We start from the raw sequence: 23,024 nt of genomic DNA on the forward strand, positions 1-23,024 counted from the left end.
TCTCCCCTACTTTTTATCTATATCTATCTAAAGAAAGTTTAAATTAAAAAAATTTAAGAATTATTCAAATATTCAAACAAAATTATATAATAACTTTAAAATATTTATTAAAACTCAAAAAAAAGTTTTATATTTTTACAAAATATATAACAAAATTATGTACTAACAATTTAAATTATGTTTTTATTGACTATCAACTTAAATGTTTTTTTTCAATATTTAATAATATGTAATAGATTGAAATAAATAAAATTTAATTAACAAAAGATTTTAAATGTTTTTTAGATTATTTAAATATTTAAATAACTAAATATTTATCATAACTATATTTTAAATAGTTAAAATAAAAAAATTATGTAATAAATTTAAAAAAAAATCTTCAAAGTAGAAAAATATTTATAACATAAAATTGGATTTAATAATAATTTAATATATTACAAAATTAATAATAAAAATATGTAATGATAATATAAATTATGATTTTATGGATAATTAAATTCAATAAATAATTCAGATTTTAAATTTAAATATTTTACATATTATTTAAGTATTTAAATAAATTAACTATTTTAAATAAAAAATTATTTAACATAACTATATTTTAAATAGTTAAAATAAAGAAATTTTGTAATAAATTTAAAAAATCCTAAAAATTAGAAATATAGTTAAAACATAATATTGAAATTAATAATAATTTAATATTTTTACATAATATTGTAAATAACTAATTTCAATTATATCAAGTAATAATTCGAGAAAATATCTTTTAAAAATTAATATTTATTTATAATAATTTTAAACTCTTGATCTGTATTTATTATATAATTATATATACTCAAATTAATATTTGTTGTACTTCAGTAATTATTTATTATTTTTTTTGGTGATAAATGTATTTTCAATGATTATGTATAAATTTATTTTGTTTGCTATTTAACAAAAATCTTTTTTACAATTATTGGAGATTAAACTACTATTATTGAAAATTTTAAATTTAATTCATGGTACTTATTGTATTTATTATATTTTTCTTATAACTTAGTGATTAATTTTTATTAGAGATTAAACTATTATTTGATAGTTTTTGGGCCGGTCTTCTTCGAATAAGGCCTATATATTGTATGTTTTTTCTCTTCACTTTTGTTTCTATAATAAAACTTTAATTTTACAACAGAAAAAAAGATGAACCAGATGAGGAGTCGGACTTGGACAATGTTCCACTTCTAATAATTTTGACTACCTCAGAAGCTGTAGAAAATCCCAAAAGTTGGTAGATTTTTACAGTGATGTGGTGGTGAAGTCTAGCAACAGGTAAGCATGCAGTACTTGAAGTAGGGGAACAGAGCCCGGATCTTGTGCAAGCAAATGATTTACTTACATAGCATCCAGCTGTATATTAGGAATATCTGTCATATAGCATCCAGCTGTACATTGGAAATATCTGTCATACATGTATGTTAAATCCACAGGGTGTGTTCTCAATGTCTCACTGTATTCTCATCCTTTCAAAAGTATGTAGAGAGTATTTAATTACTTGCGATCGCAAGGGAAAAAATTCAGCCGTCTATTGAAATTTTGGACTAGCTAGGCTTGGTCTTGCTTTGTTTGTTGTGGTAATAGATAGGTTTTAGCTCCATGGCGCTTTTGTTTTGAGTCTTGGTGTGGGTGGTGTCTTTGATGTTGGGCATTTTTTTTCCAATTGTTGGTGTAGTTTCAACTGATCAGGCTTAAGCCCTGAGCTTGCCTTTGGTGTGTGGGCTTTGGCCTTGTTTTATGGTGTCTCAATCGGCATTCATTGTTGAAAGATGTACCCTTATAAACAACATAGTTCTTTTGCTTCTCAGAATATTTTAATTGCATTCATCACATTATATGATATAAAAGATGCATTAGAAATAATATATGTCGATGGATGACTAGCTAGTAATATATAGGTTGTGAAACATTAGCCAAAGTGTTATTTGGAAAATAATCTATAATTATTTGAAACGTCACACAGTACTAAAAGACATTTAATACACACCAGATGATAATATTTAGAAATTCCCAACCTAAAATGAAATGCTCAACTTGTTCTCCAAAAACTGCTAAATCAATTCTGAATGGGAATTACATGTGGACATGTACTCTATTAGCATAGCCATACTTGTTGAAATATGAACATGAGTAGTTTCTTATCCACACGAAAAGACAACGACAGAGAAAAGAAAAACCATGCACCAATCACACAAAACTCAAAATAATAAACTGAATCCAAAACCCAACCTGCTCCGACACATCTAAAACAGCAACACCGAGCTTTCACGCAAGCAAAAACCACACTTCAACCAGAGATCCACCTACACCTACAAGGCCTTACCACTTCTGCCGCCTCTACCTCTTCTTCTGATACATTCTGCTCCTCTTTCTTTCTTTGTGAAGGGATAGACAATCTCATCGAGGGAGATCCATTGATAGTATCATATCATTCACCAAAGTACACTGCCCTGATACGTCATTAGGGTAATTACTTGAAAATGCAGGATTGAAGCTAGAGGATTCAGATAGTAAACTTACACTCTCTTCTAGTTTTGGTTGAACCCATGGGTGTTTATTTAACCTTCTCAATCTTTCTAGCTCATCTGCTACTTCTTTCATATTTGGCCTATCTTCCCCTCTCACACTAAGACAACTTTTTGCAAGCTCTGCAACTGCAAGAAATTGTTCAATCTTGTCCTCAGTTGTAAATCGATTCTCAATCAATTGAAGAAGATGATTCTCTTTCGTTAATGAAATGAAATATGTAGCTAGATTTCGTTCTTCTTCAGATCTTTCAAAACAAAAGGGTTTTTGCCCTAGTAGGATCTCCACAAGAACCACTCCAAAACTATAAACATCACTTTTCTCTGTCAATTTACTCGTGTGAAAATATTCTGGATCCAAATACCCTAAAGTCCCTTGAACTAATGTGGTTATTTGAGTTTTGTCCATGGGAAGCAACCTTGAAGCTCCAAAGTCAGATACTTTTGCTGTATAATTATCATCTAATAGTATATTTGTAGATTTGACATCTCTATGAATGATCGGGGTTGAAGCTGAAGAGTGTAGATAAGCAAGTGCACTAGCAGTTTCTGTTGCAATCCTTAACCAATCTTCCCAGGAAAGCAAGGAGATTCCATGCGTTTTGTGGATGTGTTCAAAAAGTGTACCGTTGGAGATGTATTCATAAACTAGCAATGGAACTTCAGTTTCTAAACAACACCCCAGAAGTTTTACTACATTTCTATGATTAATTTTGGAGAGAATAATAACCTCATTTATAAATTGCTCGATTTGGCTTGCATCCACTATTTTCGACTTCTTTATGGCTATGGCTTGATGATTGGATAGTATTCCTTTATAAACAGTGCCATATCCACCTTGTCCTAGGATGTTATCAATATCATAGTTATTGGTAGCAACCTCTAACTCTTCAGCTGTAAAGATTTTTATAAATTCAAAACCATCATGATGTGAAGATATTTGCTGTTGCAAAAGTAAGCCACCGTTTTGTCGAAAGAACTTCTCCTTCATCTTCATTAATTTTAATTTACTTATAATGATGTATACCCAAGAAATACCAATGAGTACAATCAAGATCCCAAAGCCTATACCTGCATCACATATTCAGAGATTAATAGCATGATACCATAAGCAAAGTTGAATTGTTGTTGGGATCACCTCTTAACAAAATATGTTTCAACACCCTCCCAACATTAATCATCTAACACAGCATCTCTCTCATGCATGACAAATCTCGCTTCTATGGTGGATCCTAGGTGTTGGAACATAACAAACTTATCTAGATAAGAACTTCTCTTTATATTATTATTTTTAATATTTAAAATAGATATTCATGAGTAAAATAGATGTCTATGGGTAATCTTCTAATTCTAATGAAATGCTGACTTCAACTGTATTTAGAAAAAATGCAGTACATGGATTTAAAGCTCTCGGATGAATACAAAATATAACACTAACATCATGTACCGGTAATTAATAAATTAAGGAGGCTTACCTAGCGTGACCGTAATTACTGGGAAGACTTTTCTCTTCTCCTTACAACGAGTCCCATTTATTCTCCCATCACCGTAACTATCGTGTGGACATTCGCAGTGGTAAGATCCTTCTGTGTTAACGCAGAAGTGTGAACAGGGCTTATCCTCGCACTCATTCACATCTGTAAAATCATAATAACAATGTAAACAAAGCTTGGCCTACAACCTACATAATACATGCATGCTTTGTAAATTACTGGTTAACAAGTGACCAACAAGTGATGATGCGCAATCCGGCCGGTCTTAGTTGTCAATGACCTTGCTTCTGAATCGAGTAGCGGGGATCTGAAACGGAGGAGATGAAGAAGCTCCGGGGAGAATCCGGTGTAAAGGCTCCGAAGCTTAAGTTAGAATCTTTCAAAGGCAAGATAAACCAGATAGCGCAAAGTTTGCATATCTTCTCTTTGGGGGTGGAGCGCCTTTTATAACCACCTCGCGCACTCACTCCTAGACTCCTGTCAGGTCGGGAATGAGTATTTCCGTGCTTCTGCCAGTCCGAGCGTCATCGCCTCTACTGGGGCAGAACCGTCACTGCTCCTTTTGTCGGAGCGGTCTCTGTAACTGGAGGCAGTGGTGACAGGTGACGGTGGCAGGTGGCCGTTGGAAATGCGGCCGTCAAGCGTCAGATCCCAAATCAGTCAGGTGCGCCGCCCCCGGATACGGACTCCTTTGGTGTTAGGTACGGCGTGGTTCGTCCAGTTCAATGCTCCGGAAGCGAAGTGCCTGGAGTGGTGCGTAAAGCAAAGTCTCAAGTTCGGAGAAGGGGAGGCCCCGAACTGTCAGAAGATGGGCCCGTTCGGGTCTCTGCTTTGTGTGACGGGGTCAAAAGGGAGAGTTCGGGCTCCTCGCAGGGAGTCCGATCACCAAGTAGGGAGTTTGGGCCTCTTGCTAGGGAGTTCGAACTCTAGGTAGGGAGCTCGGGCACTAAGTAGGGAGCTCGGGCCTCTTGCTAGGGAGTCCGAGCTCTAAGTAGGGAGCTCGGGCCTCTTGCTTGGGAGTTTGAACTCTAGGTAGGGAGCTCGGGTACTAAGTAGGGAGCTCGGGCACTAAGTAGGGAGCTCGGGCCTCTTGCTAGGGAGTCCGAGCTCTAAGTAGGGAGCTCGGGCCTCTTGCTAGGGAGTTCGAGCTCTAAGTAGGGAGCTCGGGCCTGCTGGTCCCTTCCCTTTGGCGTTTGTACCCTCGGTATGCTGTCTTGAGTGCCGAGCTGCTTGCCTTTTTTGCCACGTGCCGTGATTTGCGAGGTCGGGCCAAATCTTTCTTCATCAATTGCCCCCCACTCCTCGTGCTAAGGTCATGCCTTGGCGCGAGGAGTTCGCGAGGTGTCAGGTAGATTTGTCCTGCACTTAGAACCTTGGATCTGCTGGCGCAAGGTGCGTTTGTCAGGGTTTCTTGGGTTTCTTCGAGCGTCCATTTATGCGGGAAGCGTGTTGGCCTGTCTAAATGTTGCTAGATGTGGCGGTGTGCGCGCTTTGCTTCGAAATTTCAAAAAAAAAAGGGGGGCGCGCCACTTGGGGGCGCGAAAGCGGGCTCTTTTTCAAATTTTAAAAAGATGTGCCGCTGCCGTTTTTTCTGAGACGTGCGCTGACGTTTCGTCAATTTCGAAAAGATGCGCGCCGTCGCTGTTAGTTTTAGAAAGACGTGCGCCAATCACGTCCCGGTTTCGGGCGGCGTGCGGTCAGGGCGGTCGTAGGCCGTCAGATTGGCTTTGATCTGAGCCGTTGTCTTTTGGTCACTGTGTGCATAAATAGCAGGGGGGGGACCCCGGTTTGTTGTCGCTTTTGTATCTCTCGAGCTCGAGTCTGAGTTTCAGCTCGCATCCAGTTCGCGTCCAAGTTTTTTTCAGTTCGCGCTCAAGGTCTTCCGTTCGTCTGAGCTCCACTGGTCTACAGCTTTCGTCCGGCTGAGTACTTTCCTAGGTCTACTCCCAATGCCTAGCTCGGATGGCTCAGATAGTCATTTCAGCGGGTCTGATGCAGGTTCTACGAACCAAGTTGCATCCCCCGATAGCCTTAGCGAGCCAGAGGTAGAGTTCGAGGAAGAGTTCGAGCCTACAGGCCGTGGCGCTTCGGGTAGTTTGGATCCACCTCTCGCCGGGGTCGGATGTTAGACAAGTTCGGCCTTTCGACCATGACGCCCGAGGGGCTCCAATCCCTCATTACTTACTATAACTTGCCCGATGAGTATGCTTATTTCATACCTTCGGGTAGCATTCCTTGGAACATGGTCCTGATGAGATCATAATATTCCGGGAGCAGCTCGCCGCGGGGCTGCGATTGCCTTTCCACCCCCTCTTAGTCGAAGTCTTGAACCACTTCGGCGTAACAGTCGGCCAGCTTCACCCGAACTCTATTCGGAACTTGGTGGGGACAATCTCCCTTTTCTGTGACGAGAGCTTTCCGTTGGACTTGGAGATTTTTTCTTCAATCTTGATGCTCAAGAAGCAAGCGGGTCCTCTCCCCGGGCGCAGGCGGGCTTACTACCTGTCTCCTCGCCCGGGTTTTAAGCTTTTACACGAGCTCCCCAACAAGGTCCCAGCATGGAAGTGGGACTATTTCGGGGTGCGAAGTGTGCTGGGGTGGCCTTTTCAGACCGGGTGGGGAATGGCCACTCCAGACTCCGGGGTTACGCTTGACAAGAAGACGGCAAAGGGCCTCCGGCAATGGGCGCGGCTTGGGCTGAAGTGTGAACAGTATCTGACGGAGGCCAAGCTCATTGCGGCCGGCCTGAGCTCGGGTAGGTCCTTCACTTAGAGACTCTTATCTTGCTGTGTTTCTTGCTGTTTTACTGATGGCGAACTTCTTTTCGCAGGTGTGGTGGATTCGCGAGGGACCCGAGGTGGACATTTGTTTCAAGGTATGAAGAGGAGAAAGCGGGTTGCCAAGCGAACTCGCGCCGAGGTGCCTCAGGATGCGGAGCCCGAGGTGTCGGGCTACCAGCCAGAAGATCCGCACAGGGGGCCCGAGATGGTCCCTCCGATGCAGTAGCCGGCAGGGGGCCCTTATGCTGAGACTACATACACAGGGGCTCCTACATACTCCGGTGCTCTTGCTTACTCCGGGTCTGCTCATACGCGAGCTGGTCCCTCGGGCTCTGGGGCCCCGGGGGATTTCAGGAGCGTGTTGACGCCGACCTACGCTCTTCAAAAGAGTAAAGAGGCCATCTTCCCCGAGGAGGTCGCGGCATGGACTGATCTCCCCCTGCATCAAGTGGCCTGCCGTGCCGTTACCCACGCTATGGTGCTAAGTGTTCTCCTTTTTTAGCTCTTTGGCTTTTGTTTTGTTGGTTCTTTTGATCATTCGGTCTCTTTTTTGGCAGGTAAATTCTTCCATTCACGCCTTGGCGGCTCAGGTGGAGAGGAGCTCGAGGCAGGCGCGAGCTATCGAAGAGGCTCGTCGTGCGGTCGAGGAAGCCACTCGTGCTGCTGGAGAGACTACTCATGCTGCTGAAGAGACTGCACGTGCTGCCGAAGAGACTGCTCGTTTTTCCCAAATTAGGCAGGCGAGGTCTTAGAGAGATGCCGAGGCCATGGGAGTGGTGGTGAAGCAATGGCGGATTTGAGGCTAGATCTGCAGCATCAGGTCGAGTATCTTCAAGTGGACATCAGGGAGAGGACACAGATCTTCTCCCAAGGTATCGAAGATGCTAAGAAGAAGGCCGTCGAAGAGTACATCGCTTCGCCGGGTTTTGACGATCTGATGGAGGATTCATATAGGAGGGGTTTTAAGCTAAACCGGTGGATGATCCGGAATACGTACCCCGAGCTCGATGTTAGCGCCATATCCACTTCACGCATAACTCAGGAGATGGCTAATGCTGCTGACGCCGAGCCAGACTCCGAGGGTGAGGCGGGGCCTTCGGGTTTTGTCGAAGTGCCTTCAGACGATGATGAAATAGCTCCTGGCTTGTAAAACTTTTTTTTTTTTTGTATTACCCTACTTTTGGAATGGAATGATTTGTTCAAGTGCTTGTTGTTCTCTCCCGAACTTAGCATATTTTCCGAACTAAATGTATTTGCCAAACTGACTATACGTCCGGTCTGTTTTCTGCCCGGGTTACCGCACTCGTGCAGACTGTTTTCTTTGCTTATGTCGAGATTCCTTCGTTAGCTCGGCATCCTAGCCCGTAGGCTTTGGTGGTGATTTTACCCATTTCGCTTGGTGGTCTATAGGTAGTATCGCCTTAGGTTGACAATGTTCCATGCTCGGGGTACTTGTTTTCCCTCTAGGGTTTCGAGCTCGTATGCCCCCCCGAGTGATTTCTTTACTCTGTAGGGTTCTTTCCAATTTGGTCCAAGTTTCCCTACGCCGGGTTCGGGCACCATGACCTTACGGAGAACCAGGTCGGCGACGCGGAAGTTCCTCTTCTTTACTCGCGCGTTATAATACCGAGCTACCTTTTGCTGGTAGGCCGCAGCTCGGATGTGCGCGAGGTCTCTCACCTCGTCCAGTAGGTCGAGGTTGGTGCGTAACTCGCCTTCGTTTGTCTGTTCATCGTATGCTTCTAGTCGCAGCGTAGGTACTTCGATTTCCTCCGGGATTACCGCCTCGGTGCCGTAGGTGATGTTAAAGGGGGTCTCTCCTGTGGCGGTTTTTTCTGTGGTTCAGTGAGGCCATAGAACACTTGGTAGCTCGTCTGCCCACAACCCTTTAGCTCGGTCTAGTCGTGCTTTCAGTCCGCGGAGGATGGCTCTGTTCATTACTTCTGTCTGACCGTTTGCCTGCGGGTGTGCGACCGACGTGAAGTTCTGACGAATTCCCATATTTTGGCACCATTCTTGGAACTTGATATCCTCGAACTGTTTGCCATTGTCGGAGATCAGTACCCGAGGTAGCCCGAAGCGACATACTATGTTCTTCCAAAAGAAGTTCTGTATGTTTCGGGCTGTAACTATTGCCAGAGGTTCAGCTTCTATCCACTTTGTGAAGTAATCTACTGCCACCACTAGGAATTTTCTCCCACCTGTCGCTGGTGGGAATGGTCCCAGAAGGTCGATGCCCCATTGGGCGAAGGGCCATGGACTGGTGAGGTATTTGAGGTCGGCAGCGGGCTGGTGGTGGATATTGGCATGCTTCTGACACTTGTCACATTTTCTGACGAGCTCGATGGCCTCTGTCTTCATCGTTGGCCAGTAGTATCCTTGTCGAAGTGCTTTTTAGGCGAGGGCTCTGCCCCCAGGTGTCCGCCGCACAAGCCTTCATGAGTGTCGCGGAGTACCAGCTCGGCTTCGGTTGGGCGCAAGCATCGCAGGTAGGGGAGCGTGTAGGATTGTCGGTACAACCGTTCGTCTATCATGACGTATTTGGCTGCCTAGCGCTGCACCCTCTTGGCTGCGTTGCGGTCCGCGGGGAGGGTTCTGTCTAACAGGAAGCTCGCGAGTGGGTTGATCCAGCTCGGCTCTGCTCTAGTGACGGGAGCGACCTCTTCTGCCCCACCGAGAATGCTGGGCCGAGGTAAGTCCTCTACGTACATGGTCCTCATGGCGTTGTGGCTCGTGCTGGCTAGTCGAGACAGGGCGTCGGCCTCTGTGTTCTCTGACCTCGGGATTTGCTCGATGAAGTGTGACTGGAAGTTGAGCAGAGCCTCCTTTACCTTTGCCAAGTATGCAATCATTGTGAGCTCGCGCGCTTCGTATTCGCCTGTAACTTGGTTGATCACGAGCTGGGAATCACTGCAGATAACTACGTGCTTTGCTCCAACCTTGTGCGCTAGGTTCAGCCCGGCTATCAGTGCCTCGTACTCCGCCTCGTTGTTGGATGCCGCAAACTCAAAGTGTAGTGCGTATTCCAACTTTGTTCCGCTCGGGCCGCGTAGCACTATTCCAGCCCCGCTGCCTTGCTAGTTCAAGGAGCCATCTACGTGAAGGATCCAGGGCTCCTCATCCCAGTTCGCGCTTGGTTTAACCAAGAGGGATGCTACACTGGCTGCTACTTCACAGGGTTCGGACTCGATCGGCTTGGGAGCTTCGAGCTCACCCGAATTGGGGATCTCGGCCTCGACCGGCTCGGGGGCTTCGAGGCTAAACGTGCATTCTGCGATAAAATCTGCCAAGGCTTGGGCCTTAATGGCAGTTCTTGGCTTGTACTGGAGATTGTACTCGCTGAGTTCGATGGCCCATTTCGTCAGTCGACCGGAAACCTCGGGTTTGAGTAAAACTTGTCTCAGAGGTTTGTCGGTCAGGACAATGACGATGTGAGCCTGGAAGTACGGGCGGAGTTTCCGAGCTGCTATCACCAGTGCATAGGCTAGCTTTTCTATCTGCAGGTACATTGTCTCTGCTCCCTACAAAATTTTACTAACATAATATATGGGTCGCTGGACCCGGTCTATTTCCTTTATTAGTACCGAACTGAACACATCGTCGCTTGCCGAGAGGTATAGTTCTAAGACCTCACCCTCCTCGGGCCGAGCTAAGGTTGGCACACTGGCGAGGTAACCTTTTAACTCGTCAAACGCGAGCTGGCAGTCTTTGGTCCACTCGAACCCTTTGCCTTTCATTGCTTTGAAGAAAGGTAGGCAGCGGTCTGCTGACTTGGACATGAAGCGGCTTAGGGCGGCTATGCGGCCGTTTAGCCTCTGAACTTCTTTTACTTTCCGAGGTGGTCTCATATCTAGGATGGCTTTTATCTTGTCCGGGTTGGCCTCAATACCGCGCCGATTGACAATGTAGCCTAGGAATTTGCCCGAGGTGACGCCAAAGACACATTTGTTGGGGTTCAATTTCATGCTAAACTGACGCAGGATTTGGAAGACAGAATCTAAGTCTTGTATTAATTCTTGTGAAAATTGTGTCTTGACGACCATGTCGTCTACATAACACTCTATCTTCGTGCCAATCAGGGGCCGAAACAGCCTATTTACAAGTCTTTGGAAGGTTGCCCCGGCATTTTTTAATCCGAAGGGCATGACCTTGTAACAGTACAGATCGAACTCGGTTATGAAGCTGGTTTTTTCCTCATCGGACTGGTCCATCCGGATTTGGTTGTAGCCTGAGTAGGCGTCCAGGAAGCTTAGCAACTCATGTCCCGAGGTCGCGTCCACTAGGCGGTCAATTCTTGGGAGGGGGAAGCAATCTTTCGGGCAAGCTCGGTTCAGGTCGGTGTAGTCGACGCACATGCGCCACTTGCCGTTCGCCTTTTTTACCTGCACAGGGTTGGCCACCCAGCTCAGGTAATGGACTTCCCTTATGAAGTCTGCTGCGAGTAGCTTCTCGACCTCCTCGTTGACCGCCCTCCAGCGTTCTGGGGCTAAGTTGCGTTTCTTCTGTCTAACGGGTTTGACTACAGGGTCAGTGTTAAGCTTGTGAGTTATAAGGTCAGGGTCAATACCGAGCATATCGGCCGCGGACCATGCAAAAATATCTAAATTTTGAAGTAAAAAGCTCACCAGTTTGGTCCGTAGGGGTTCTTCGATGGAAGCACCGATCTGGAGTGTGCGAGCCGGGTCCGTAGGCGAAGTCGGGATTGCGACCGTTTCTTCTGTGGGCGAAGCTCGTTCCTCGCCTTGCTCCGCAAGCCACTCCAGATCGAGGTCGCCGGCTGCCTTGGTTTTTTCCCTTCAGGGCGGCAACATAACACTTGCGGGACTCGAGCTGGTCGCCCCGCGCTACCCCCACACCGAAGTCCGTAGGGAACTTCATGGCCAAATAGTAGGTGGAGACCACCACCCGTAGGATATGCGTGATCGGCCGCCCTATTATGGCATTGTATGGGGAGGGGGTCGCGACAACCAGGAAGTCATGGTTGAGTCTGACCGCACAAGGCCATGTGCCGACTTCCACAGGTACTGTTATTTTTCCGAGGGGCCTGACTTCCTCTCCGCTGAAACCCACCAGGGGAGTGTTCGCAGGCTTCAGTTCGCTCCTCCGTAGCTGTAGCTGGTCAAACGCTGATTTAAAGAGGATGTCCGCCGAGCTGCCCGAATCTACGAGTACGCGTCTCGAAGTCGCTGATCCTTAGTTTTATGACAAGCGCGTCATCGTGGGAGTAGCAGACTCCTCGCGCGTCGTCCTCCGTGAAGAAGATTGGTTCTTCGGTCTTTGGTCACTTTGGAGGGTTCCGCTCTTCGAGGGCCGCTTCGCGAACTGAAGTCCAGGCTGCCGCCGAGGTACACCCTGCTACCACCGAACCTCCCACAATTACATGGATGGTTCCCCGAACTGGCCTCTCCACTAGAGGCTATCGCTGCAACGGTTCGGCAGGCCTGCTGCTAGATTCGGGGGCATCCTTTTCATGCTCCCCTGGCCGATCTGTCTTATTGTTATTATTGTTGTGCTGTACAAAGTTTCTCAAGTATCCGCGATGGATGAGCCCCTCTATCTCGTCTCGGAGATTATTACACTGCTCGGTACTGTGACCATGGTCTCTATGGAAACTACAATACAAATTCTTATTTCTTTCGTTCGGATTTTCCTTTAGGCGAGGTGGTCACTTCACGTATGGGGCGTCCTTGATCGTCATTAAGATCTCGGTCCGCCTTGTGTTCAGTGGCGTGTAATCCATCCGAACTGCTATGGGGGCTCGGAACGACTGGTTCGACTTCGGCTCTCGGGCCGGGTTTTTCCAGTCGACTGGGTTAGAGGGCTCACCTTCCCTCGGTTCGTTGGTTGATTTCTTCCTCTGTCCTCATGAACTTGTCCGCGAGCTTGAGGAATTCGGCCACGGTTGCGGGCTGGTTAGCTACCATGTGCCATTTGAATTCTTTGTGCGTTACCCCTCTTTTTGCCGCCGCGAGCTGCACCGCGGGGTCTAACCGCGGTATCTGCAAGCATGCTTCGTTGAATCGCTTGATGTAGTCCCGTATGGATTCTCCTTCCCTTTGGACTACTCCGAAGATGCTTTCCTCTGCTCTGGGGCACCGTTTGCTGGTGACAAAGTGTGCGGTGAAGACCTGCACGAACTGAGCCCAGCACTTTATCGACCCGGGGGCCAGGTTCCTGTACCAAGTGCGGGTTACCCCCCAGAGGGTGGTGGTGAAGGCCACGCACATGATGATTCGCTGGCTCTGGCGAGGTGCATTTGGGACTGAAAGGCGTCAACGTGATCGTTGGGGTTGAAGGACCCGTCATACTTGTCCAGAGGTGGGGAAGGAACTGAGAGAATCGGGGCAACTCCTATCTCGTCCGAGCTCGTCTCTTCTTTGCCTCTGAGCTTTGACAGGACACGGGTGGCGGTTCGGCGACTTCGCTGACGCCTCCGCTGTTGAGTGGGCCTTGTACTAGCGCTGCTGGCCTCTGTGTTGCCGAGCTCGATGGGCCCGGAATGTTGGTAGTCTGCTGCTGCCAGTGCGCCGAATCGGTTTTCCGTAAGGGGGAACTCGGGCTTGGAGCGCCGAGGTGCCGACCTCGTCGGCGAGGTTCCCGACCCGCCTGCGAGCTGCGAGGCGAGGATGACTTTTTTCTCTCTTCGGCCTGGGGACGAGGCCTGGCTGTTAAGGGGGTTCTGGGGCCCAGAGGCCTTTCCTTGGTGGGGGCGCCCATCCCGCGGGGAGGCCTTGATCGGCCTCGGAGAAGGGTGGCGAGGTGGAAGTAGTGATTGGTTCAGTGGCAGTTGGGGGAACTGCTGTTGATAATGATACTGATAGATGTTGTGCAGCACTTGGTGCTGGTGAAGCTGGTGTTGCTGGAACTGTTGCATTTGGGCTTGCATTGCCCGCATGCACTGCATCAGGTCGTCCAACCGGTTTTGGCTGGTTACCAGGGGGACGACAGTCGGTTCAATAAAGGATGTCTCAATAGGGGGAGGGAAGGGGATGCTTGTGGTAGGAAGGTTTACGAACGCCACCGCTTGTGGCGCATTCAAACTGGGGATTCCATCCACCGAAAGGGGGATGGTGAATTGTCCAACGCACACCACGGGAACTTGAAGCTGTTCCCCGGTGGTGTTTGTCTCTATGCCGTGTCCGGCGTTGCTGGAAGAGGCCATGAGTGTTGGATTTTTTGAAGAAGAAAGAAGGGGGTATGAGAGTTTGAGGGGAGGCTTTTTGAAGCGAATTCCCACAGACGGCGCCAATTGATGATGCGCAATCCGGCCGGTCTTAGCTGTCAATGACCTTGCCTCTGAATCGAGTAGCGGGGACCTGAAACGGAGGAGATGAAGAAGCTCCGAGGAGAACCCGGTGTAAAGCCTCCGAAGCTTAAGTTAAAATCTTTCAAAGGCAAGATAAACCAGATAGCGCAAAGTTTGCATACCTTCTCTTTGGGGGTGGAGCGCCTTTTATAACCACCTCGCGCACTCACTCCTAGACTCCTGTTAGGTCAGGAATGTGTATTTCTGTGCTTCTGCCAGTCCAGGCGTCCTCACCTCTGCTGGGGCAGAACTGTCACTGCTCCTTTTGTCGGAGCCGTCTCTGTAACTAGAGGCAGTGGTGACAGGTGACGGTGGCAGGTGGCCGTTGGAAATGCGGCCGTCAAGCGTCAGATCCCAAATCAATCAGGTGCGACGCCCCCGGATACGGACTCCTTCGGTGTGGTGTTAGGTACGACATGGTTCGTCCAGTTCAATGCTCTGGAAGCGAAGTGCCTGGAGTGGTGCGTAAGGCAAAGTCTCGATTTCGGAGAAGGGGAGGCCCCGAACTGTCAGAAGACGGGCCCGTTCGGGTCTCTGCTTTGTGTGACGGGGTCAAAAGGGAGAGTTCGGGCTCCTCGCAGGGAGTCCGATTACCAAGTAGGGAGTTCGGGCCTCTTGCTAGGGAGTTCGTACTCTAGGTAGGGAGCTCGGGCACTAAGTAGGGAGCTCAGGCACTAAGTAGGGAGCTCGGGCCTCTTGCTAGGGAGTCCGAGCTCTAAGTAGGGAGCTCGGGCCTCTTGCTAGGGAGTTCAAACTCTAGGTAGGGAGCTCGGGTACTAAGTAGGGAGCTCAGGCACTAAGTAGGGAGCTCGGGCCTCTTGCTAGGGAGTACGAGCTCTAAGTAGGGAGCTCGGGCCTCTTGCTAGGAAGTTCGAGCTCTAAGTAGGGAGCTTGGGCCTGCTGGTCCCTTCCCTTTGGCGTTTATACCCTCGGTATGCTGTCTTGAGTGCTTAGCTGCTTGCCTTTTTTGCCACGTGCCGTGATTTGCGAGGTCGGGCAAAATCTTCCTTCATCAACAAGTATTCAAAAAATTTAACCACGACGCAGCATTGAAGCATTTAGATTTATGATTACTCATGAATTTTGTAGTTATATTTTTAAATTTGAATGAAGAATATTTTCAATTATGACAATTGGCGATTGTGTTGACTAGAAATCACCTATTGTATCTTCGTACATGACTGGAACAGTTTGTTTCAGCTATGAATTCATAGGAGTCATTTAGCCGAAAGAGACCATGCATCCAACAATTAATTAAACAAATTGCTCCTTATATGGACCTCACGACATGTCCAGATCTCAGATTGGGAATATCTCAATGTGTAATCAAAATACACTGTGAGATTGGTGTAAAGAGTGTTCTTTGAGGAGCAGATCCCAATTCCCAACAAACATAGGTGCATGTGTATAGAACGGGATTTGCTCCTCACATGCACATCCACCGTGCATTGAAAACATCTCCCGTAAATAATAAATATGGGAGATGTGGCTAATGCATTGTAGGATGTGCGTGTGAGGAGCAGATCCGGTCTCCATGTGTACCCTCATGAATTTCGTCAACCCCCTATAGCAAAGCATGTCTGATGGAGATTTTCCATGGATATAATTGCTACTAAAGCTGCAATTTGGGTCTCTTTGGGTCATTACTAGATCAGCCCAAAGATGCTGACTGTTGAGTTTGAATCAAGCCTAAGTCAAATGTTTGCCTAAGTTACATTGTTGAAATCCAGCCCAGTAAATCACATTGGGCCTGAGTTGGGTCTTGGCCAGCCTGAACTTCCAATCAAGCGTTGGTAATATGATACATCTGTGGAATGTCTTTTCATCGGAGGTCAAGAATTATTTTATAGTTTCTTTTATTAGAAACTCATGGAAATAATATCATATTTATCACTTAAACTAATTAAATATATTCATGACTCATATATAACTTTGATCTGTTGAATTGGCTTATTCTATATGTTTAAATTTTGAAGAAGGAAAAATAATCTACCGGACCCGTACCTTGACACCCGTCGAAGAGATAAGGATTCCCACGAAAACCTTGTTTGCAATGGCAAAGATATCCAGGGCCATTTTGAGAGTTGGCGCATTCAGTGTTATTCCCGCACGCATAATGGGACAATCCTCCTCTTCGTGCATCTTCGCAACTATTGGCGTTTCTAATTGCCCAGTCAAGTACTATTGGAGTTCTGAACCCAATGCTTACAAGGTATTCCACCTTATTTCTTAGATTCCACAGATACGAAGCATTTGAGTTAAACCAGCCTTCATCGGACAGAAAAGCCATGCTGCATTTGCTAATGTTCCAAGTGTAGTCTGTGGTAGATTCATTGCTATAACTGTCAAGTGATAGATAAAATGAATCAAGATCTTCTGGTATTGCAGTTCGGCAGCATCCGATTCCATCACAGGATGAACCCGTCACTTCTGTAGCATTATTAGAACAAAACGAAATGCAGCCGAAATGGAATTTTTTGTCATCGTAATCAGACATGACGCCTTCTGTGTTACAACCAATAGCCGTAAATTTGTTTCGTGAGTTGGAGAACCTGTATGCCTTCGGAATTTTGGTACTGGTTGTGTAGGAATCTGAGTCTCGATTATTTCCCATATAACAGTAGACAGCAGCCCACATGGAGAAAGTGAATTCACCTCGTGGTAGTGATATTTCCAAAACAATCATATCATAAGACACATCATAATCAGGGCCATACATCATCAGTTGCGGAGGGTCAGTGGCAGTGTTGCAGAACAACTTGAATTCATTTCTGTAACAGGTTGGATCATCTCCAACAAGGCCAAACGGGTATGGAATGCTAATATTTCCACATTTGTTTTGACAACCCAATTTTGTATCTGGAAACTTTTGCAAAGCTGTAACCATTGTCATCATCATCAGCTGTATTAGAATAGGAGCAAAGCCATAGCGTTTTTCTAATTTCTTTCCTTCCGGTTTAAATCAATAGCACTGGTGGTACGATGACACTATTATCTATAAACAGCCTGAACCTAATGAATTCATTTCAGTTAGCTCTTTGGCTAGCTCCATTTGGAACGAATACAAATACAAATTATGTACTGTATAAATTGCAAATACGGTTTTGCGCTATTTGTACTTCTTCCAAAATCCAAACTGAGCCTTGGAAAAAATTATCGTTCCTTGAATTTAGGACGCTAACGTTCTTCCATGCACTCTACTGACGGAAAGGTGAATGTCAGGAATGCCGATTAGCTGAATGCTTTAGCTGTGTGACCGGCTGTAGCGACATTGGTAATGCTACACGTCATTGATAAAATATAACTGGTGGGTAGCATTATCATTGACTCTACAACCTGCTGAACAGCTATTGCATTTAGCTAAACCTATCTCGGGCCTAGTTGAGGATGCTCAGGATTGGATATGGTATGGGTTTCAAAAGGATTATAAAGAAACTAAAAAATATCAGAACTCATTTGTCATCAATTGCAAAAGAATAAGAATTTACTTGTCATAAAATGAAATGCTTATTAATGATCTTTTTATTAAAATTTGTATTTATTTCAAGTTTCTATTTATTTTATTAGAATATTTATTTATTATAAAAAAGTAAAATAAAAAAAATATAAGACTAGATTTTAATAATATTAAAAATAAATAGATCAACTAATTTACCTAGCCTATTCCTAACGAAAATATTATATATTTTAGATTCAAAAAAATATTAACTTAAAGTATTAATACTCCCCAAATTTAATTTTTGTCATAATACCACTGTAATTTTTTAATTTTTAAGTTTAAATCTTTTAAACCAATTAACCAATTTGAAAATCGATCAAATCCTATGCAATCCAATTAGTTGATTTTCACTAGTGATTAATTAGTTTGGGTGACCAAATCCCTAACCTGACCAATTCGATTTGGTTGGCCAAACAGCTTGTAATCAAACCAAACCAACTTGTGAACACTCCTAATTTTTGCTAAATTAATAGTCTAATCTCTAATAAAGGATAATAGTTTAATCTACACTAATTATAGAAAATTTATAGCAAAAATACACAAGTATTGAGAATAAATCTATTATGAAAATACAATAAAGACTAATAAAAATATAATAAATGCAATAATATATTAAATTATTCAATAAATAGTGTAATGTCAAATAATATTTCAATTTCTAATAAATAGTAATCAATAAATTATAAAAACTTATAATTAATCAAAATAAATTTATAAAAAATTAAAATAAAAAATAGTATAATAAGTTTAATTTCAAAAATTAATATCAATAGTTTAATCTCTAATAAGTAATGAAAATAATTTTATGATAAATAAAAAGGCAAATGTACATTAATATATAATTATTGAAAATATAATCACAAAAATAAGTAATTACTAAAAACACAATACATATTAATTTTATTAATAAATATTAACTTTTTGAAAGTTCATTTCTAGAATTATTAATTGGTACAAGTTAAATTACTTTACAATATTATTTATTTATTTAAATAATATCATCATTTAACATTTTAAAATATTAACTATTTTTATTTAATAATACATAAAATTATAATTTATTCTATTATTACATAATTTTTTATTCAGTTTTTAAAATATTAAGTTATTATTAATTTGAATGTTATGATATCTATTATTTTTTAAATTTATTATATAACTTTTATTTTAAATATTTAAAATTTAGTTATTTGAAATATTGTGTTACACACACACATATAAATATGTAGATAGATAGATAGATAGATAATATGTAAAATATTTAAAAGTTTCCATTATTTGAATTTTATTAAATACTTTTTTATACAATTATTTCTCTATTTTCAATATTTTATTGTTTAAGATATCTAGTAACTAAAAATTTTCAATAATATTTTATTTTGTAATGTTAAATTTCTATAATTTGAATAACATTTAAATTGAATAACCAAAAAAATTATAATTTTTATTTTTATTACAAAATTTCATGGTGAGTTTTGTAAAATATAAAATTATTAATAATATAAATATTATTAGATGTGTTATGATTATTTTTTGGTGTATTTAAATTATATAATTTAATTGTAATATTTAAATAGTTCTGAAATTTGTTAATTCAAACATTGTTTAGATAGATATAGATAAAAAGTGGGGGTAAAGATAAATAGGAATTAGACATAACTTAGGATAAAGTGGGGGATGGTGGTATCACTTGGCAAAGTGAGAGAGAGGATAAAAAGAAATTGGAGATAATTTGAGATAGTTTAGTAGATAGTGATGCCACTTCGCTAAGCTCGGATCTCCTACCCACAACGATCCTACCCATAGGACAGTGGGGAACATCTTTCTTGTTTACTTGTTATCATCTGGGGAGATGTTCCAAATATACAGCTGTAGTGCCTTGGATCAAGTGTTGGTAGGAAAACCAAATTCCACTTAGCTAGACATTAGCAAAGCAAATTCATCTTTCTATATCTATTGTTTTTAGAGATAATTTAGTCTATATATATCATTTCCTTATTGGTTTAATGGATAATTATGTGGAATTAAAACATAAAACTTAAAAAAAATGGAAATTAGGAAGGAGGTTTGGAAGAAGGAAAGGCATGGTTACTTTGGACAATCTTACTTTAGATATATAGATAGATAGTAGTGAATCTATTTGATATAAGAAATAAATTATAACAATTAATATAATATTAGATGTCTTAAAAATCAATAAATTGGTTTGATAGTTACCACAAATTATCCGATGTATTGGCCGAAAAAATCTTAATTTAAAGTATCAATAAACTCCAAATTATTTTTCTAGACAGTTGATTATAAAAATAATTTAGTAAAATAATAAATTAGTGTTTTGGGTCGGGGCAGGTGGAAGACGGAGGTCAGCTTAATTGTTTCTTTTGCCTTCCAGTATGGCTCCTGTTTTGTTTTGATGGCTTTAGTTTCTTTGGTCCAGTGGGTTGTAGTTATCAGCTGTGGTGGGCTAGTTTTTGTTTGGACCTACCTTCGTATAGGGTTGTAATGCTTCATGGCTGTTCTCATTTTTAAGTGGTCCCTGGTTGCAAGGTCCCTTTTGTATCGTCTCCTCTCTCTCTCTCTCTCAATAAAATATTATTTTATTATCAAGAAAAATAAAAAGATGAAAAATGTTTAAAAACTAACTGTCGTTGCATCATATTAAAAAAAAACAAGTATGCTGAAGAGGGTTATTGTTATTAATGATAGAAACAGTTAAAAATACAAAAAAAAAGTAGGTCGTGAAATCAAAAAAAAGAATCTGAACCAATTGAGATTTTTTTAGTTATAAAATAAAATTTAGTAAAATGAAAAAAATAGAGAAAAAAAAGGAGATACAAGAGGACTCATAAAAGTATAAAACACCTCCATTAATTCGAAAAAAACTGAGCCCAAATAAAAGCTACCAGGAAACGAACCACTTTACAACACCCAACCCAAAAGAATACCCGCAAAACACAGGAGCTGAGATAGCTTTACAACCACCAAAAAGAAAGATACAGACAAAAAGAAAACCCAAAAGAGAATTCATACCTTGGCATCCATTGGGGAGATACGGATTCCCATCATAACCTTGCTTGCATTCGCAAATGTATCCGGGGTTGTGGCTGGAAATAGAGCAGTTGGTGTTATTTCCACATGCGTAATTCCTGCTTCCTTTGTCACATGTCTTGTTTGCATTTGACAAGTCTACCACTACGTATAAAAAATAAAGCATTTGAATCTGAATAGTTAAAGAAAAAGAGAATTATTAGGCAGAATTAATATAGTTGATACCTTGGCATCCATCAGGGAGATAAGGATTCCCTTGGTAACCTTGCAAACAGTGGCAAAGATATCCAGGGCCATTTGTGGAATTAGTGCAATAGGTGTTGTTACCACAGACAATATTATCTTCCATTCCTCCTACGTCCTCGCAAGTCTTATTTCGAATTGCCCAATCCAGTATTATTGGAGTCTGGATCCCAAAATTTTCAAGGTATTTCACATTGTTTCCCATGCTCCAAAGGCGTGAAACTTGTGAGGCCATCAAATCCTTGTCACACATAAAGGCATACCCGCATCTGTTGATATTCCATGTGTAGGAGAAGTTGAAAATGCTTTCTGTGGAAATATTAAGTCCAGTGATGCCCTTGGGTATGGTGGACTGGCAGCATCCAAGACCATTGTCGCATGGTAACAATGTCTCTTTCGTATCGTTCAGACAACCTGAACTGCAACCTATGTAGAATGCCTCGCCATTGTACCCATCCAAAATTCCAGAGGTGTCGCAACCGACAGTTATGAATCTGTTTCTGGTGTCTGACAGCATGTATGGTTCTGGAAGTTCCCAGGAAGAAGTATTCACTACCAGGTCATTGCCCTCACCCGCGTAACATTCGGAAGCCGCCCACATGGTGGTGGCTACTTGTCCTTGCAGCGATATGTCCAAAATCGGTTTATCATCCGAAATGGAGTGCATCATCATCAGCTGGGGAGGGTCACTAGTGGTGTTGCAGAAAAACTGAAAATCTTCATTCAGGAAACACTTGGGCTCATCGCCGATGCCAAACGGGTATGGGATGCTGAGGTTCCCACATTTCTCCTGGCAGCCGGGTTTTGCCAGAGACAATTTTGAAGACGCTGCTGCTTTTGCTTCTTCCGTCGTCATGATCAGCAGCAGTAGTAGGATTGGGTGAAGTAACATGGACCAAAGCATGGCCATAAGATATACGGGTCCTGGTGTGGTGAGAACTGGGAAGAACAGAACGCTGCTATACCGGAAATCATAACGAGCCATGAATTCCACTATTAACATATATATACAAGTGTTGATCCACGCTTATTATGGTCAGGTCACAATTTAATTAATTAGCATGTCAACTAAATCACTCTCTCCATCATCTTCAATTCACAAAGTCAATGAATTCAACTAAACATATTTTCCAATTCTCTAGCGTTAAACTAAGCTTTCAACCCTATAGCTATAGGACAAATGGAAGTACCTTTCTATCTTGACTGAAAAAGAAAAGATATTATTGTATTAGTGCTGGCTTAGACCGGACTCAAAAATTTTGTGCCTTTTAAGCTGGTTGGTAACGTTTTTACTGTTACTCCGCCTGGTTCGAATGATTTGCTGATCCACGGGATGTCAATATGTCATGAATAAATGAATGTACAAATTGGAAAAAACAACAAATCACGGAAAAGAATAAAACAAGAAACACTTAATCCAACTTGGCAACTCTATTTTAATATAGGTAAATTGTTTTCAATATTTCTTTTTAACTCATCACAACTTTTTTAAATGTCTAAAACTCATCATGTCACTGATTTGACATTAAACAGACTAACGGGTGTTAATATATTAGCATTTTTTAATTAATCTTTATAGAAAAATATAAAATATATACAAAATAAATTAAAGGGTGTACATATATTACTATTTTAATATTAAGACATGAAAAAAGGAAAAAAGTTCAAAAAATATTTTCAAAGATAAAATACATAAAATTATATAAAAACACAACTTGCAAATAAAAAAAATATATAGAAAAATTTATAGATTGTAGAAAATAGAAAAATGTAAAAGAAACGGAAATTATAACAAAACACTAAAAATGCAAAAAAGAAAACAATCTAATTGAAAACTGAAAAGGTTGTGATGAGTTTTAGGTATTTTGAAAAGTTGTGACGAGTTTAAGAGGAATGTTGAAAACTCATGGTGAGTTTTAGATAATTTCTGTAAATATTATATTTTGTACAATTATATTGCTAACTGGTCACCATCACCAATTCTCATTGACCCAAATGGTACAACTATATTGGCCAAAGATAGGAATCTAAGAAAATAAGCTGCTTTTGGAACCTTATGAAATTAATTATAATAATTTACAATCTATATTTCTA

The 23,024-nt window shown here is 42.2% G+C and overlaps 1 protein-coding gene across 1 annotated transcript; it reads right to left on the reverse strand.

Moving 5' to 3' along the window:
- Window positions 1-1,976: 1,976 nt before the first annotated feature.
- On the reverse strand, window positions 1,977-21,999 carry LOC104591207 (wall-associated receptor kinase 5-like). Its single transcript, XM_088889041.1, has 5 exons — window positions 20,913-21,999; window positions 20,670-20,831; window positions 16,145-17,017; window positions 4,037-4,198; window positions 1,977-3,632 (listed from the first exon to the last, which is right to left on the reverse strand). The coding sequence occupies exons 1-5, from the start codon at window positions 21,931-21,933 to the stop codon at window positions 2,434-2,436; spliced, it is 3,417 nt and encodes a 1,138-aa protein (XP_088745167.1). The 5' UTR covers window positions 21,934-21,999; the 3' UTR covers window positions 1,977-2,433.
- Window positions 22,000-23,024: the final 1,025 nt, after the last annotated feature.

The sequence above is a fragment of the Nelumbo nucifera genome, chromosome 5, assembly GCF_055504915.1.
Source record: "Nelumbo nucifera cultivar China Antique chromosome 5, China Antique-T2T, whole genome shotgun sequence".
In the NCBI taxonomy this organism is placed as follows: Eukaryota; Viridiplantae; Streptophyta; class Magnoliopsida; order Proteales; family Nelumbonaceae; genus Nelumbo; species Nelumbo nucifera.

Coding starts and splice junctions, on each gene's coding strand:
- LOC104591207 (XM_088889041.1), bottom strand. CDS start 21,933: ATGTTAATAGTGGAATTCATGGCTCGTTATGATTTCCGGTATAGCAGC. Junction 20,832..20,912: donor TCTCCCTGATGGATGCCAAG/GTATCAACTATA, acceptor TTTTATACGTAG/TGGTAGACTTGTCAAATGCA. Junction 4,199..16,144: donor TCTCTTCGACGGGTGTCAAG/GTACGGGTCCGG, acceptor ATGATTTTACAG/ATGTGAATGAGTGCGAGGAT.